The sequence below is a fragment of the Onychomys torridus genome, chromosome 17, assembly GCF_903995425.1.
Source record: "Onychomys torridus chromosome 17, mOncTor1.1, whole genome shotgun sequence".
NCBI classification, from domain to species: domain Eukaryota; kingdom Metazoa; phylum Chordata; class Mammalia; order Rodentia; family Cricetidae; genus Onychomys; species Onychomys torridus.
The window spans coordinates 63,824,482-63,838,305 of NC_050459.1; the positions used below are offsets into that span (position 1 = coordinate 63,824,482).

At 58.5% G+C, this 13,824-nt stretch overlaps 1 protein-coding gene across 1 annotated transcript; it reads left to right on the top strand.

Moving 5' to 3' along the window:
• The first annotated feature begins 425 nt into the window (after nt 1-425).
• On the top strand, nt 426-7,366 carry Cilp2 (cartilage intermediate layer protein 2). The gene is made up of 8 exons (XM_036166579.1): nt 426-489; nt 1,163-1,261; nt 1,437-1,709; nt 2,097-2,252; nt 3,239-3,517; nt 3,706-3,814; nt 4,266-4,423; nt 4,512-7,366. Exons 1-8 carry the CDS (start codon nt 426-428, stop codon nt 6,875-6,877), a joined length of 3,504 nt encoding a protein of 1,167 aa, XP_036022472.1. The 3' UTR covers nt 6,878-7,366.
• Nucleotides 7,367-13,824: the final 6,458 nt, after the last annotated feature.

Below are 13,824 nucleotides of genomic sequence, written 5' to 3' on the forward strand. Positions count from 1 at the left end.
CGCTAGACTAGGGGTGGGTGGGTGGAGAAGGAACTTCCCTCGGGGCTTGGGGAGAGGAGCCGCGCGGTTGAGCTTCCTAGAATAGAGGGTAGACCTGGGAGGGACTTCCAGGCTGTCGGGAGTGGCCTAGAGTACTTAAGACCGGAGTTAAACGAGAACTTCCAGCCGTCGAAGCAACTTCAAGTTTAAGACCAAAGGCCGCCTCCCACGCGGCGCAGGACCCAGGTGGAGAAGGCGGAGGGGGAAGGCGGGAAACACCGCAGTCTTGAGGGCGGAGGCACCTCATGAGCCATCGAGGAAGAGCAACCTCTTATGGTTTACAGGGGCGTGGCTTACGTCCCCGTCCCGCCCCCATCAGTCCCTAGTAGCCGCCCGACCCGCCCCAGTCGGTTCCGAACGCTTCGCGGAGCCGCTGCGACCTGGCGATGGCCTCACCGCTGCCCTTGTTCTCTCTCTGCATCGCAGTCGCGCACCTCGCGGGAGCGCGAGGTAAGATGCTCCGGGACCTCCGAGAGCGACCGCCCTGCACGCAGAAAACCGGGTGGGAGGCATCTCACGAGCTTCGCAGAAAGCGGCTGAAAGAGACCTCTTCCATCCTCTCGCGGGATAGAGCACCAGGCCAAGGCTTTGAACCCTAAATCGCCAGGTTTCGAAACCTGTGTGAAGTGGTCGGAGCCGTCCCCCCGCGGGCTGGTGACAGGCCCATTTCTCAGAAGACTGGGGCTCCAGGAAAAAGGGGTTCGCCTGAACCTGTCACTCCTCCTAGTCCATCTTGGAAAGTTGGAGGCCAGAGAAGCCAAGTACTTCTCTGTTGGTACCTTGAGCCCCACCTAGAAAGCCTGGGAAGAGTAGAGCAGACGGAACTTCAGGAAGAGAACGCAGCGGTCCGCGGGCAGACGCACTGCCGAATGCATGTGACTAAACTTGTGTTTGATGGACATTTGGAGGAGCAGAGTGGGACATAGTCACCCAACCGGTGGAGAGGGATAGGGCTTCAGGGCCCGCGGCTAGTAATGGGAGTAGCAGCCGAGGGGATGGCGCTGCAGTCCCCAGGGATAGAGTTCAGTTCCCTACGCCATGAAACGCAATGGTCATGACCCCCTTGTTGCACCAGAAAGGGGTCTCAGTGGTCCCCATCTTGCGCCTCCTTGCACTCCTACAGACGCCACCTCCACCGAGGAGCGCGCCGCGGCCGCCCAGGGGCTTCTAGGACGGCCGCCAGACCCCAGCCAGCCCTCGCCAGCCCTGGAGGACTGGGAGGGTGAGTCGCCTCTGCAACCGGCCTGTGTGACCTGGGCCTGGTGGGGTTATGGGGGAGGGTGGGGAGAGTGAGGAGTCCTTGGACATCGCAGCTCCTGGAAGCCCTGACCCAAGGGCCCCAAGCTGCAGGGGCTAGCGGGAGGTGGGGGCCCGGGCTCAGCACGCGGTGCCTGCAGAGGCCAGCGAGTGGACGTCGTGGTTCAACGTGGACCACCCGGGAGGAGATGGCGACTTCGAGAGCTTGGCCGCCATCCGCTTCTACTACGGCCCGGCGCGCGTGTGCCCGCGGCCGCTGGCGCTGGAGGCGCGCACCACAGACTGGGCACTACCGGCCTCCGTGGGCGAGCGGGTACATGCCAACCCAGCACGCGGTTTCTGGTGTTTGAATCGAGAGCAGCCGCGAGGCCGCCGCTGCTCCAACTACCATGTGCGCTTCCGCTGCCCACTGGGTAAGAGCGCGGCCGGTGGTCCTGGGCGGGCGGGGACATAGAAAGTGTGACCTTGAGGAGTAAAGCCCAGTGAGAGCAGGGCTGGATGGGGCCCTGTGGGCGTGACTTCGATGAGGCATACTTATCACCTTGTGGGTTTGAGGGGAGGAGCTGGGCCCAGGTCAGCTCAGTGCTGGGGGATGGCTTGGGCCCCCATTGTGTTCAAGACCGATGGGAAACAGCAGGGCTAACCAGGAACACACCTGGCAGGGAGCCGAGGTGGGCTCTGTGCAGTAGTATCTGCTGTGGGGGTGGGGTGGGGAAGGGGGAACCGGACTCGCATAGTCCAGAGAGCCCACTGCGGAGGCGGGTGAGCAGCCCCACCTCATCTTCCCTCTTGCTCCGCAGAGGCCACGTGGGGAGCATGGGGCGCGTGGGGTCTCTGCTCCAAGAGCTGCGGTCCAGGTCGTCGCCTGCGCCGCCGCAGCTGTCAAAGCTCGTCTGGGGATACGTGTCCCGGGAGCCCCCAGGAGGCACAGAAGTGTGTGAGGTCCCGTTGCCCAGGTAGGAGGGGCAGGGCTTGAAGAGGGGACGGTCAGAGGTGGGGCCTAAACACGGAGGAGCCCAGAGGGCTGGACTAGCTGAAGTGGGGGCCCCCCGAAGGGCAGGGCCTGAAAAGGCCAGGCTAGTAAGTGGAGGAGCTTGGGACACAGGTCGGCCTAGAAGGGTCCAGTATTGGCAACTGCTTTCCTCCTTTGCCCTGTTGGGCCGTGACTGCGCATAACTGAACGCAATTTTACTGGGCATAGAATCATAGGCCCTGAACTCGCTGCAAACAGACTATGCAAAGGGGGTAGGTGGATGCCAGGCAGGTATGGGCAGACTTGAGGGGTCATTTCCCCTAGTGTACACACAGCCTTGTGTGCAGACAGAAACCAGTTGCATACTCTGAGTGCACACATTCAGCATTCAGTTTCTGTCTGTCCTGCTCGCCCACGCAGACACATGCTCACACCTTGGCAGACATGATGCCCAGGCCCTCCAAGGGCCGGCCAGGAGGCCAGCCAGAAGGGGACTGGAAATTCCACTCGGGCCTGGGCTCCACAAACATGGTCTGCAGCAGGGCCCTCATAGGGTGGGGGCACGGGGTGGCCAATGGTGGGGACCCCACCCCACCCGGTGCCTCTGCTCTCAAGTTTCCGCTGTAATTTTCCATCTTGTGGAGAAGCAGCGGCATTGGAAGTGACAGATGTTGTCCAAGACAGCCCCTCGGCTCCCAGCCCACCTAGGTGCTCCTGAGGATGTCCTCACCATCTTTTATGAATCAGCCTCTTGGGTCCCTTCCTTGGAGTTTCTTCCCTGCATCTCTGGACCCAGCTTCCTCCCCCTGGTCCAGCTGTGCCCTGTCTCCAGGCTCACTCCAGCCACACTGAAGCCTGAGGGGAATCGATGGGGGGTGGGGGAGGCGGTGGTTTACATGTTTGTTGAATGACTGAGTACAAAGCTCTCCCCAAGAGTTCTCTTGCCCCCACCACCCCATGTTCCCCTAGGGTGTAGCTCTGACACCTGTGGGTGCCCTGACCACATCCTCTTGGGCTCAGTGGTCACCCAATCTGGGCGACAGCTGCCAGGAGCCAGGGTCTTCCTTCGAGCCCGACCTGGCATAGTAGCCACCAGTGACACCCATGGAACCTTCCGGGTGCCTGGAGTCTGTGCTGGCAGCCAGGCCAATGTCAGTGCCCAGATGAATGGCTTCTCTGCTGGTACAGCCCAGGCCCATGCCAACAGCTCCAACTCAGCCATGGTCACCATCGTCCTTAAAGAGTTAGGTGAGTATCCTTGTAGCCAAGAACATGAGGGTGAGTGACAGAGATGTTCCAGGCCAAGGGGAAAAAAACAAGATGTGACTCACTTGTTGACAGTACAGGGTGAGGCAGGCTGTCCCTAAGAGAATGGGAGGAAAGGGGTCTCTGGGGTATAGCAGGGTCATGAATTTGGCCATCTCCTATCCCCTCAGGAAAGCCATACCTGTTAAAGCACCCTGAGTCCCAAGTGCAAGAGGTGGGCCAGAAGGTGACCTTCTGCTGCAAGGCTTCGGGGACCCCCATGCCTAAGAAATATTCCTGGTGAGTGTCTACACAAACTCAGGGAACTAGGCCAGCTTTGGGTTGGTAGGAGTTCTGTAACCCTGTGGTACTTATAAAAGCCTAAGGTGTGGTGATGAACACATGATCCCAGCGCTGAGCTAGGATTGTTGTGAGCTTGAAGTAGTGTGGGCTACATGGTGGTGGGACCATGTCTCAGAAGAAAAACAGAGCAGGCCTGATGGGCCACGCCTGTAGAGGCTGGAGGATCAAGAGTTCGAAGTCAGCCTGGGGTACACAGCTGTGTCTCAACAAAACAAAAACCTCCTAGGAGAGAATGAATGCCCGCCTCAGTTTCTCCTTTGTTCAGAGTGCAGAGAGGCCCACGGAGAAGGCTGAACTTCAGGAAGCCACTCCCTAGCCCTAGTGACAGAGTAGTCAGGTCAACATCCCCAAGATCCTTACAATGTCATCTACCTACTGCCTTCTTCAGGTTCCACAACGGGACCCTGCTGGACCAGCGACAGCACGGGTCTGGGCCGCATCTGGAGCTCCGGGGACTTCGTAAGGACCAGGCAGGGGAGTACCACTGCAAGGCCTGGAACGAGGCTGGCACCGTGCGCTCCCGCGCGGCCCAGCTCACTGTGCTGGGTGAGCGGCCCCCCTCGCCCCACCTGAGCCCAGCCCACGCCCCCAACCTCAGTCCCCCTCCCTTGACCTGGTTGTGTGGAATTCCCAGCTCCCGGCCAGCCGGCCTGCGACCCCCGACCTCAGGAACACTTGATCAAGCTTCCGGACGACTGTGGCCAGTCCAGCGACAGCCCCGCATACCTAGACGTGGGCCTGTGCGCGGACACGCGCTGCCCGGGCCCCTTGGGCTCCACCCCCCGCTGTGGGGACGCAGGCTCTCGCTGCTGTTCAGTGCTGCGCCTGGAGAGCAGGGAAATCCGCTGCTCCGGCTACGTGCTCCCGGTGAAGGTGGTGGCCGAGTGTGGCTGTCGCAAGTGCACGCCCCGTCGGGGGCTGGTGAGGGGCCGCGTGGTGGCTGCGGACTCTGGGGAGCCCCTGCGCTTCGCCAACATCCTGCTGGGCCTCGCTCCCATTGGCTTTACCTCCTACCAGGGCGACTTCACCATCGAGGTGCCGCCGGCCACCGAGCGCCTCGTGGTGACCTTCGTGGACCCCAGTGGCGAGTTCGTGGACAGCGTCCGCGTGCTGCCCTTCGACCCCCGCGGCGCCGGCGTGTACCTCGAGGTTCGTGCGCTGCGCAAGGCGGCCGCAGTGCTGCTGGACGCGGGGCGCGGCGGTGCAATCCCTCTGGGCGGCAGGGAGGAGGAGGCGGCGGCACCAGCTCTAGGCGAGTTGGTCTTGCCGCCCGGGACCTTCCGCTACCCAGACGGCCGTCCCTACGTCGGACCAGTAGAGGCGCGTGTCACCTTCGTGGACCCTCGTGACCTGGCGTCGGCATCCGCGGCGTCCAGCGACCTGCGCTTCCTGGACAGCTCCGGCGAGCTGGCGCCACTGCGCACCTACGGCATGTTCGCGGTGGACCTGCGCGCGCCTGGCTCCGCGGAGCAGCTGCACGCGGAGCGCGCCGCCGTGCGCGTGGATGCCGAACACGTGCGCATGCCGGGCCACGCCGAGGCTCTGGCGCTCTGGTCGCTGGAGCCGGAGACCGGCCTGTGGGAGGTGGAGGGGGCTGAGCCTGGGGGAGGCGGCTTCCGGCGCGAGGAGGTGGCAGCGCGCGTGCGCAGGGAGGAGCGCGCGTTCCTCGTGGGCGCGCTGACCGTGCGCGAGCGCCGCCTCTTCAACCTGGACGTGCCTGAGCGGCGCCGCTGCTTCGTGAAGGTCCGCGCCTACGGCACCGACCGCTTCGCGCCCGCCGAGCAGGTGCAGGGCGTGGTGGTGACGCTGCTCAACCTGGAGCCCGCGCCCGGCTTCACGGGCAACCCTCGCGCGTGGGGCCGCTTCGACAGCGCAGTCACCGGGCCCAACGGCGCGTGCGTGCCCGCCTTCTGCGATGCCGAGCGGCCCGACGCCTACACGGCTTTGGTGACCGCGACTCTGGGCGGCGAGGAGCTGGAGGCCGCGCCGTCGCGGCCACGCGCGTCCGCAGCCACCGTGGGCGTAGCGCAGCCCTACTTGGAGCGCCTCGGCTACCAGCGCACAGACCACGACGACCCAGCGTTCAAGCGCACCGGCTTCCGCTTGAACCTTGCGCGCCCACGCGCGGGCCGCGAGTCCGAGGCGCGCGGGCCCGTGTATCCGTGGCGCCGCCTGCGCGACTGTGAGGACGCGCCGGTCTCCGACAGCCACTTCCGATTCTCGCGCGTGGAGGCAGACAAGTACGAGTACGACGTGGTGCCGTTCCGCGAGGGGGCACCTGCCTCGTGGACCGGAGACCTGCTGGCCTGGTGGCCCAACCCGCAGGAGTTCCGCGCGTGCTTCCTGAAGGTGCGACTGCAGGGCCCGCAGGAGTACATGGTGCGCTCGCACAACGCGGGCGGCACCCACGACGCCACGCGCGGTCGCCTCTACGGCCTTCGCGACACCCGCAGCGTGCGCCACCCCGAGCGCCCCGGCGCCTCGGCCGCCTGTGTGGAGTTCAAGTGCGGCGGCATGCTGTTCGATCAGCGCCGGGTGGACAGGACGCTGGTGACTGTGACCCCGCAAGGCAGCTGCCGCCGCGTGGCCGTCAACACGCTCCTGCAGGACTACCTAGCCCGGCACCCGCCGCTCGCTCCCGACGGCGACGACCTCACCGCCTTCGCTATGCTCGCTCCACTCGACGCGCTGGGCCACAACTATGGCGTCTATACGGTCACTGACCAGAGCCCACGGCTGGCCAAGGAGATAGCCATCGGCCGCTGCTTCGACGGCTCCTCCGACGGCTTCTCCCGGGAGATGAAGGCAGATGCGGGCACAGCTGTCACCTTCCAGTGCCGTGAGCCCCCCGCCAGGCCCAGTCTCTTCCAGCGGCTGCTGGAGAACCCGGAATCAGCACTGGGTGACATCCGTAGGGAGATGGGTCAGGCCACCCGCGATTCCCGGGTTGCCCAGACCCAAGCCAGAGATAACCCCTTCGGCGTGCGCCCCGGACAGTGACCTGGTCCACGACCTCACTCCTCTGCCTTGCTTTAGACTCTGGTGTCTTCAGAAAGCCTTGCCCCATTTGTTCCCAGGCTTCTGGGTCTCCTTTCCCCTTTCCTGCCCAGAATTTGGTCAAGACAAAAACTCCGGGAGCTGGTGAAGTTTTGGGCAGGCAGCTGTGGCTCTGTGATCAGAAAGAATGTCTGACTGTGGGTGAAGCCAGGGGTGGGGACATGACTATTACCTGAGGCCTGGGCCTCATTCCTGCTGAGGTAGGTTCTGGCTCACTCCCATGCCCTGTCCTGGAGTTCAGATGCCCTGGGTCGCAGCCTGTTTGTGAGCTTTGTGAGACTCCCTCCGCCCCAGCTTTGGTTCTGAGGTCATATTTATTGAAATAAAGTTCCAGTGGGTGGGTGTGAGTGGGGGTCCAGGTTGGCCCCATGGAATGTGGGGAAAGGGTGCTTTGGGGTCCCCATGCAGTGGAAGCTAGGGCTGCAGGGGGATGATGCATGGTGCTTGGGAATGCCCTCGGCTTGGGGGCAGGTGCTATGGGGCTCAATTAAAAATGCTATATTCCCAACCTGTTGTGTCTTTTGAAAAGGAGGAGGCTGAGAGGGCTGTGATCCCAGCACTGAGCAGCTGAGGCAGTAGGATTCTTTTATCCAGCCTGGGCTACAGAGCCAACAACGTCTCAGAAAACCAAAACCCACCAAACAAGGCTTGGAGGCACACAGAATCCCGTGTTTCAGCAGCTCAAGGACTCCCTCCCAAGTGGCATGCTACACCTGTGTCAGGCACCTGGCTGTGAGCAGAGGCCCTGAGCCAAGAACACAATAGCTATGTCACAGCTGCTGGCTGGGCCTGGCTAGAGGCCAAGAGCTATAGGACATCCCCCGGGACAGGTAGTAGCCATACCACCATTACTGCCTTGGACCTCCTCAACACAGGCCACTGTGCTGGCCTGGGTACCTTCATGCTGAGAACCAGCCATACCATGGCCAACTATGTCAGCTAAAGGCACCATTGGTGCCTTCCTAGCCTCAGGGTGATGGGCAGTCAGGGCATGGCAGAATCTGGACCTGCTCAAGACTCCAGTGGGGGACTCAGCAGTTAAGAGCACTGACTGCTCTTCCAGAGATCCTGAGTTCAATTCCCAGCAACCATATGGTGGCTCCCAACCATCTCAGAGGGATCTGATGCCCTCTTTTGGCATAAAGGCATATATGCAGACAGAGTACTCATACATAAAATAAATATTTAAAAAACCCTCCAGTGGACAAGCAGGCTGACTCCACAGCACAGGTGTGCTGATCATGCTCCCATTTTCCAGAGAAACCGATGTCTGAGTTGTGAGTCCCAACAAGAGTGGGGCTTCCCAGAGACCCTTTGTGATCCCTGCAACTCACAACCTGGAGACAGTGGGGCCCTGGAAGAAGGATCATTTTGGTTTGCGATCTCAAAACCGTAGTCAAGATGACCTGATCCTCCTGCCTCCAGCCTCCATTTCCCAGTACTGAGATGACTGGTGTGTGTGCCCAGTTTCTGTAGTAGCAGGGATGGAACCCAGGGCTTGGTGTATCCTAGGCATGCACTCTACCAACTGAGCCACACCCCCAGCCCCAAGAATGAGTTCTATGTCTGCCCAGCTTCCTGGAAACAGGGTCCTGTCAAGGAGTGGAGCATGGGGCTCCTCCTCACCTAGGGCCTATATATCCCTTCTGTATTACCCACCGTGCAAGTTTTGGCAGCAGGTGATTAGCTGTGTGAGCCTATGAGGGCTGGGCAGCAGCCAAGCACACAGGATCCCCTTTAGGGTCAACTCTTGTGGACCCCAGTTCCTCCCCATGTAGCCACCCCACAGATTTTTCCATTTTAGACTCTGCTTAGGCCTGGCCACTCACATGTTCCCCCCCGTGCGGCAAGCACCTCCTGGCAGGGGTCATTTTCACCCAAGGCAGGAACACCTTCCTGTCCCCTGAGGGATGTGGGTTCTAAAGGGCCAGTAAAAAGCTGGCAAATCCAGCCCCTGGCCTCTGAGATGGCCCCAGGGCTCCGCTGGAACTAGACAGGCAGCTTAGAGCTGTCTCTAAAACCCAGAACTGTGGTCAGAGCCACCTGGGAGAGCCCAAGGATAACCCCACCACTGCTGCTCCCCAGTAGCAGGAATGGGAGCCTGCTGCAGTCCAGGCCCCTAATGAGGTGTCTGGCCCTGTTGCCAAATACCTTTCGTTGAGAAAGTGTTGGGGCTTCTATAGCTGCCAGCTGGGTTTTAGGGGGTGACTGGCCTGGCCCTGGTCTCTTTGTTAGTATGGGGTGGGGTCAGTGGAAGCCTCTCTCTAGCTGGGCCAAGAGGGTTGTGGACCTCTTCCCCTCTCTGCCTGTTCACTGACAGGACAGCATTTGCCCCCAGTTTCGACACAAGAAAATTGAGACTCGGAGAGAAGGGAGTGTGGCAGCTGCTCTGCCTTCCATCTACCGTGGTACTCAGACCCAGCCTCCCTCTTGGAACCTCAGCCACAGCTTCTGGAAAATCCATCACCCCTTCCACCCCCAGCAAGGCTGCCAGGACGCACCCCTTAGCGGGGGGGGGGGGGGGGGATGGGACAGCGGAGGAATCAGGGCCAAGACCCTTCAGAGACCTGGGTCCTGCCACCCTGAGGTCAGCTCAGGGCACAGGAGGCCCAATGTCCCGCCCCCGACATTTTAGATTTTATAATTTTAGAACCAGGGGTTCTTAAAATTCCTCACACTGTGGTGTAGAGAAGAATCTTGGACCAGTAAAATACTTCAAACAAGTCTGAAAACAGAGAATCCAGGAGGAAGAATGGTAAAACAGACATGCACATGCTGCTGATGTGGTCCTGGAGACTAGATGTGCTTTAAGGGTGCTTAATGCATACAGAGTGTATTGGGTCCCAAGACTAGCTTTTAGGGAGAATGACTGGGTCCTCTTTCATAACGGAAAGCCTCAGCTAGTGTGGACACTCTAACCTGGGGACCATAGCAACTGACCATTTCTGTTTGGTTTTTAGAGACAGGGCCTCATGTAGATCAGGCTGGTTTCAAATTCACTATGCAGCCAAGGATAGCCTTGAACTTCTGATCTTTCTGCTTCTACCCCGAGCACTGCAGAATAGGTAGGTGTGAGCTACCATGCCCAGCTAAGAACTGGATCTTGAAGGATGCGTAAGGGTTTGGCAGGGAGGTAAGGTGGCTGGCACAATGTACAGAGTCTGGAGATAGGGGAGCAGTTTCTAGAATAAGAGACCTCCAGAGGTCAATTTATTCTTTCTCGCTGTGCATTTTGTTCATGTGTGGGTGGGCATACTTATATCACAAGAGTATGGAGGTCAGAGGACAACTTTGTGGAGCTGGTTTTCCCTTTCCTCCTTCATGTGGGTTCCAGGCTTGCGCGTTAAGCACCTTTATCTGCTGAGCCATCTTGCTGGCCCAGCCTAAGTTACACAATTTATCAGAACAGACACTGCCTCCCCCCTTATACTCCCCATGAGCTCTACTTCAGTTTTAGTATATGCTGCTCTGGTGGCATGGGGGTCTGTTCTTCCCACATGGCCCAGCACCCCCTCTCCACAGCTCAGTCCTGGCAGAACATCTCTGGCTCTTCTGTAGGGATCTTGTGGGCCTGGCGCGGCCACCCACCACTTCCCCACTGTCTGTCTCTCTCATCAGCCACAGGGATGGGTCTGTCCTGGTCTCAGACCCTGAGGGCTGAAGCTGGCCTGGCAGGCAATGGCTCCAGTTAGTGGGAGACACAGGGGCACCACTGTGGGATGATGCCTTGGGGTGGGAACAGAGATCAGGCCCAGGTCCCAAATGGGGGCATTAGCAGGTGATTAGGAGGGGACCAGCCTGGGGAGAGGGGACTCCCAGCTGTTGGACGTAGACATGGGGATACAGACGTGGCCACACCCAGGGCCACTGTCCAGGCCATAGAGCCAATGTGTCAGTCAGAGCCAACATGCCTCTGTCTGTCATCAGGCCCAAGGTCAGGCTTTCCTGGCCACACCCTCTCTCTGTCCCTTACAGTCAGATATTCCCTCCCTTACCTCCCAGCACGTCTGGACACCTAACTAGTGCTTATCATCCTAGGGCACCTGCAGATGCACCAGGCAGGGCACTGCTACCTCCAAGGAGCCACCTGTGTCCATGCCCCAGTCACCTCAGCCTAGGATGCTGGGACGAGCGGCTTCAGAGTCTCTCCTATTATGTCCTACAGAGTCCAGCTGCCCACAGCTGGGTGCACTGGGCACATCCCACCCTCTGAAGCCCAAGGATGGAGTGGGCTAGGGAACCCCAGGCCTCCAAGATCCCAACTGCTTTTGCAGTAGAGACCAGACTCCCTCCCTGTGCTGACTCAGCCCTGGGCCAGGTAGCAGTGCCAAACCTCAGCTATGTCCTCACAGGCTGCCTGGCCCAGACGGTGCTGGAGCACTGCTGAGCCAGGCTGAGGATGAGCCAGGCAGAGGTGAGGCCACAGATTCCACTCCCTCTTCCTGCCTGAGGGTTTCTGGAGACATGAACCCCCACAGGGCCAGGCTATCCCAGTCTGTTCCATGAAGTGTATAGGTTAGCCCACTTGTGAGGAGCCTGTGTGGAACACAGATATACATAGGCATGCACACAGAGCACACCCTACTCCCAGGATGGCTGCATGTAGAGCTGTGCTTAGATAATGACCCTGGGAACCCATCAGAAAGTCAAGGCAAAACAACAGGGTCTGAGTCTGGAGGACAGAGCGTTTTCAACGTGGGCTTTCAAGGGTGTAAGTTTTCCAGACTAGACTCAGAAGACTGAAGTCTTGAGTTTGTGAGGGTTTCAAGCACAGGTGTAGGAGTGTAGGTGAACTTTGACCCATGACTTTGCTTCCAGTCTGGAGCTTGAGGCGAAGCCATGCTCAGCAGGAGCTGCCCGGGTACGTGGACATGACCTTAGTGCTCAAGCCGGCATTCAACGGGTTAGACCTTGCCAACACTTGAATGTAAGCTGTTCACTGCCTGCTTGAGACCAACTGGGACCGGGTCTTTCACGTGGCTCAGGCTGTCCTGGAACTTGAGAGCCTTCTTCAGTGTGGGATTAAAGGTATGTGCCTATATCCTCATTGATTCCTATTCCCAGCTGGGGAGACTGAGGCAGGGACAGCTGGGACACAGGAACGTGTCTCTCAGACAAGTGGGCCCATTGCACACACCCTGGACTGTACCCTCAGCTGTGGCTACCACCCCAACCCAAACTGACTCTAAGGTTTAAAAGCCCAGCCCAGCACAGTGGTACATGCCTGTCCTTCCAGCACTTGAGAGGTGGAGGCAGAAGGATCAGAAATTCTGTCATCCATGGCTATCATAGTGAGTTCAAGGCCAGGCAGAACTACATAGAGAGACCCTGTCTCAAAACAAAAACTATTAGAAAAGGAAATAACAGCTAAGTAGCTTTAACTAGGGCTTCTTGTAGGAGGAGAGCCTGCCTCAGGCTGGGCAGCCAGACCTTCTGGGAGGCCCCGGCCCCGGCCTGGCCCCACTAACTGTCTGGCCAGGCTGAACACAAACATGAAGTGGCTAGCCCTACGGAATCTAGGTTGTGGTCAGGCTGTGGCTGAAGAAGCTGTTGGAAAAACACGAGGCCCACGCAGCCAGGCCCAACTTCGCTTCATCCGGCAGGAGCGGCTGCCTGGCGCTGGGCACTGAGGAAAGTCGCTGGCAGGTCACCTGCTGCTGGGCGGAGCGGAGAGGTCCATACTGGCGACCTGTGTGTCCTGGGATAACAGGCAGAGCACCGCATGCCTCCCCTAGACCGCCCCCCCTGCCTGCGGCGCCCAGCTACCAGGAACTCATCCCTTTGCAGCCCCAGTCTCTTCTCACAGGAAGCTCTGGCATGCTGACCTTGGGTCAGGAAGGGCAGTTCCACCTCCATACTCCCCTTCCCTCGAACACCTGGGCTCTGTTACTCTTCAGCCCCTTTGGGCCCAGTCATGCTTTACAGTTATCCATCTGTGTGTTGGATGCTAAAGCATTTTCCTGGTTTCTGCTCACTGACCTCTCCCAGAAGGCTGTTCCTGTGACCTCCCATTACATATAGGGAAACTGAGGCTCAGAGGGTTTCCTTCCAGTCTTTAGAATTGGTGGAGTCTGGCGACAGGATTTAGTTTTTTGTTTTTTTTAGGTTGATGGCTCCCCCTTGTGACTAAAGACATAACTGCAGTCTGAACCCTGCGAGGTCTCCAAAGGCCCCGTCTGCTTTTGGGTGACCCTAGTTTCTTCTGCTACGGCTCCCACAGTCCAGCAGCAGCAGCGTGGGGCTTGAATGCATCCACGATGGGTCATGAAATTCTTTTTTATCATTAAGAGATTTTCTTAATGAGTGAATACTGCGAATGTAATCAATGAATACCACATATTAATATCATGAGTGTAATTAATATCTTGAATGTAATTTATGCCACTAAATTGTGAACTTAAAATGATTACAATTGCAAATATGTTCATTAAAAAATAAGGTGGAATGAAATCACCATACATTATATGTATGAAATTGAAGACAGCGATGTTCTAAAATAGAAAGTGGTGATTGGCCTATGAGGATGCTGGTCTAAAGTCTATCAAATTGTGCAAACAGGCAAATTGCATAGCATACTATGTGAATTATTTGTCAATAAAGGTTTTATAAAACGTAAAAAAAAAAAAAAAGAAATTTTCTATTCATTTTACACATCAAACAAAGATCCCCCTCTCCTCCCTTCTCCTCCTCAATCTCCCCACCTCAACTCACCCCCCATTCCCACCTCCTCCAAGGCAAGGTTTCCCATGGGGGGTCAGCAGAGCCTGGTACATTCAGTTGAGTAAGGTCCAAGCCCCTCCCCTGCACCAAGGCTGTGTAAGGTGTCCCACCATAGGCTCTGGGCTCCAAAAAGCCTGCTCAGGGCCATGAAATTCTTGAAGGTAAAACCT

Coding starts and splice junctions, on each gene's coding strand:
- Cilp2 (XM_036166579.1), top strand. CDS start 426: ATGGCCTCACCGCTGCCCTTGTTCTCTCTCTGCATCGCAGTCGCGCAC. Junction 490..1,162: donor GCACCTCGCGGGAGCGCGAG/GTAAGATGCTCC, acceptor GCACTCCTACAG/ACGCCACCTCCACCGAGGAG. Junction 1,262..1,436: donor AGCCCTGGAGGACTGGGAGG/GTGAGTCGCCTC, acceptor CGGTGCCTGCAG/AGGCCAGCGAGTGGACGTCG.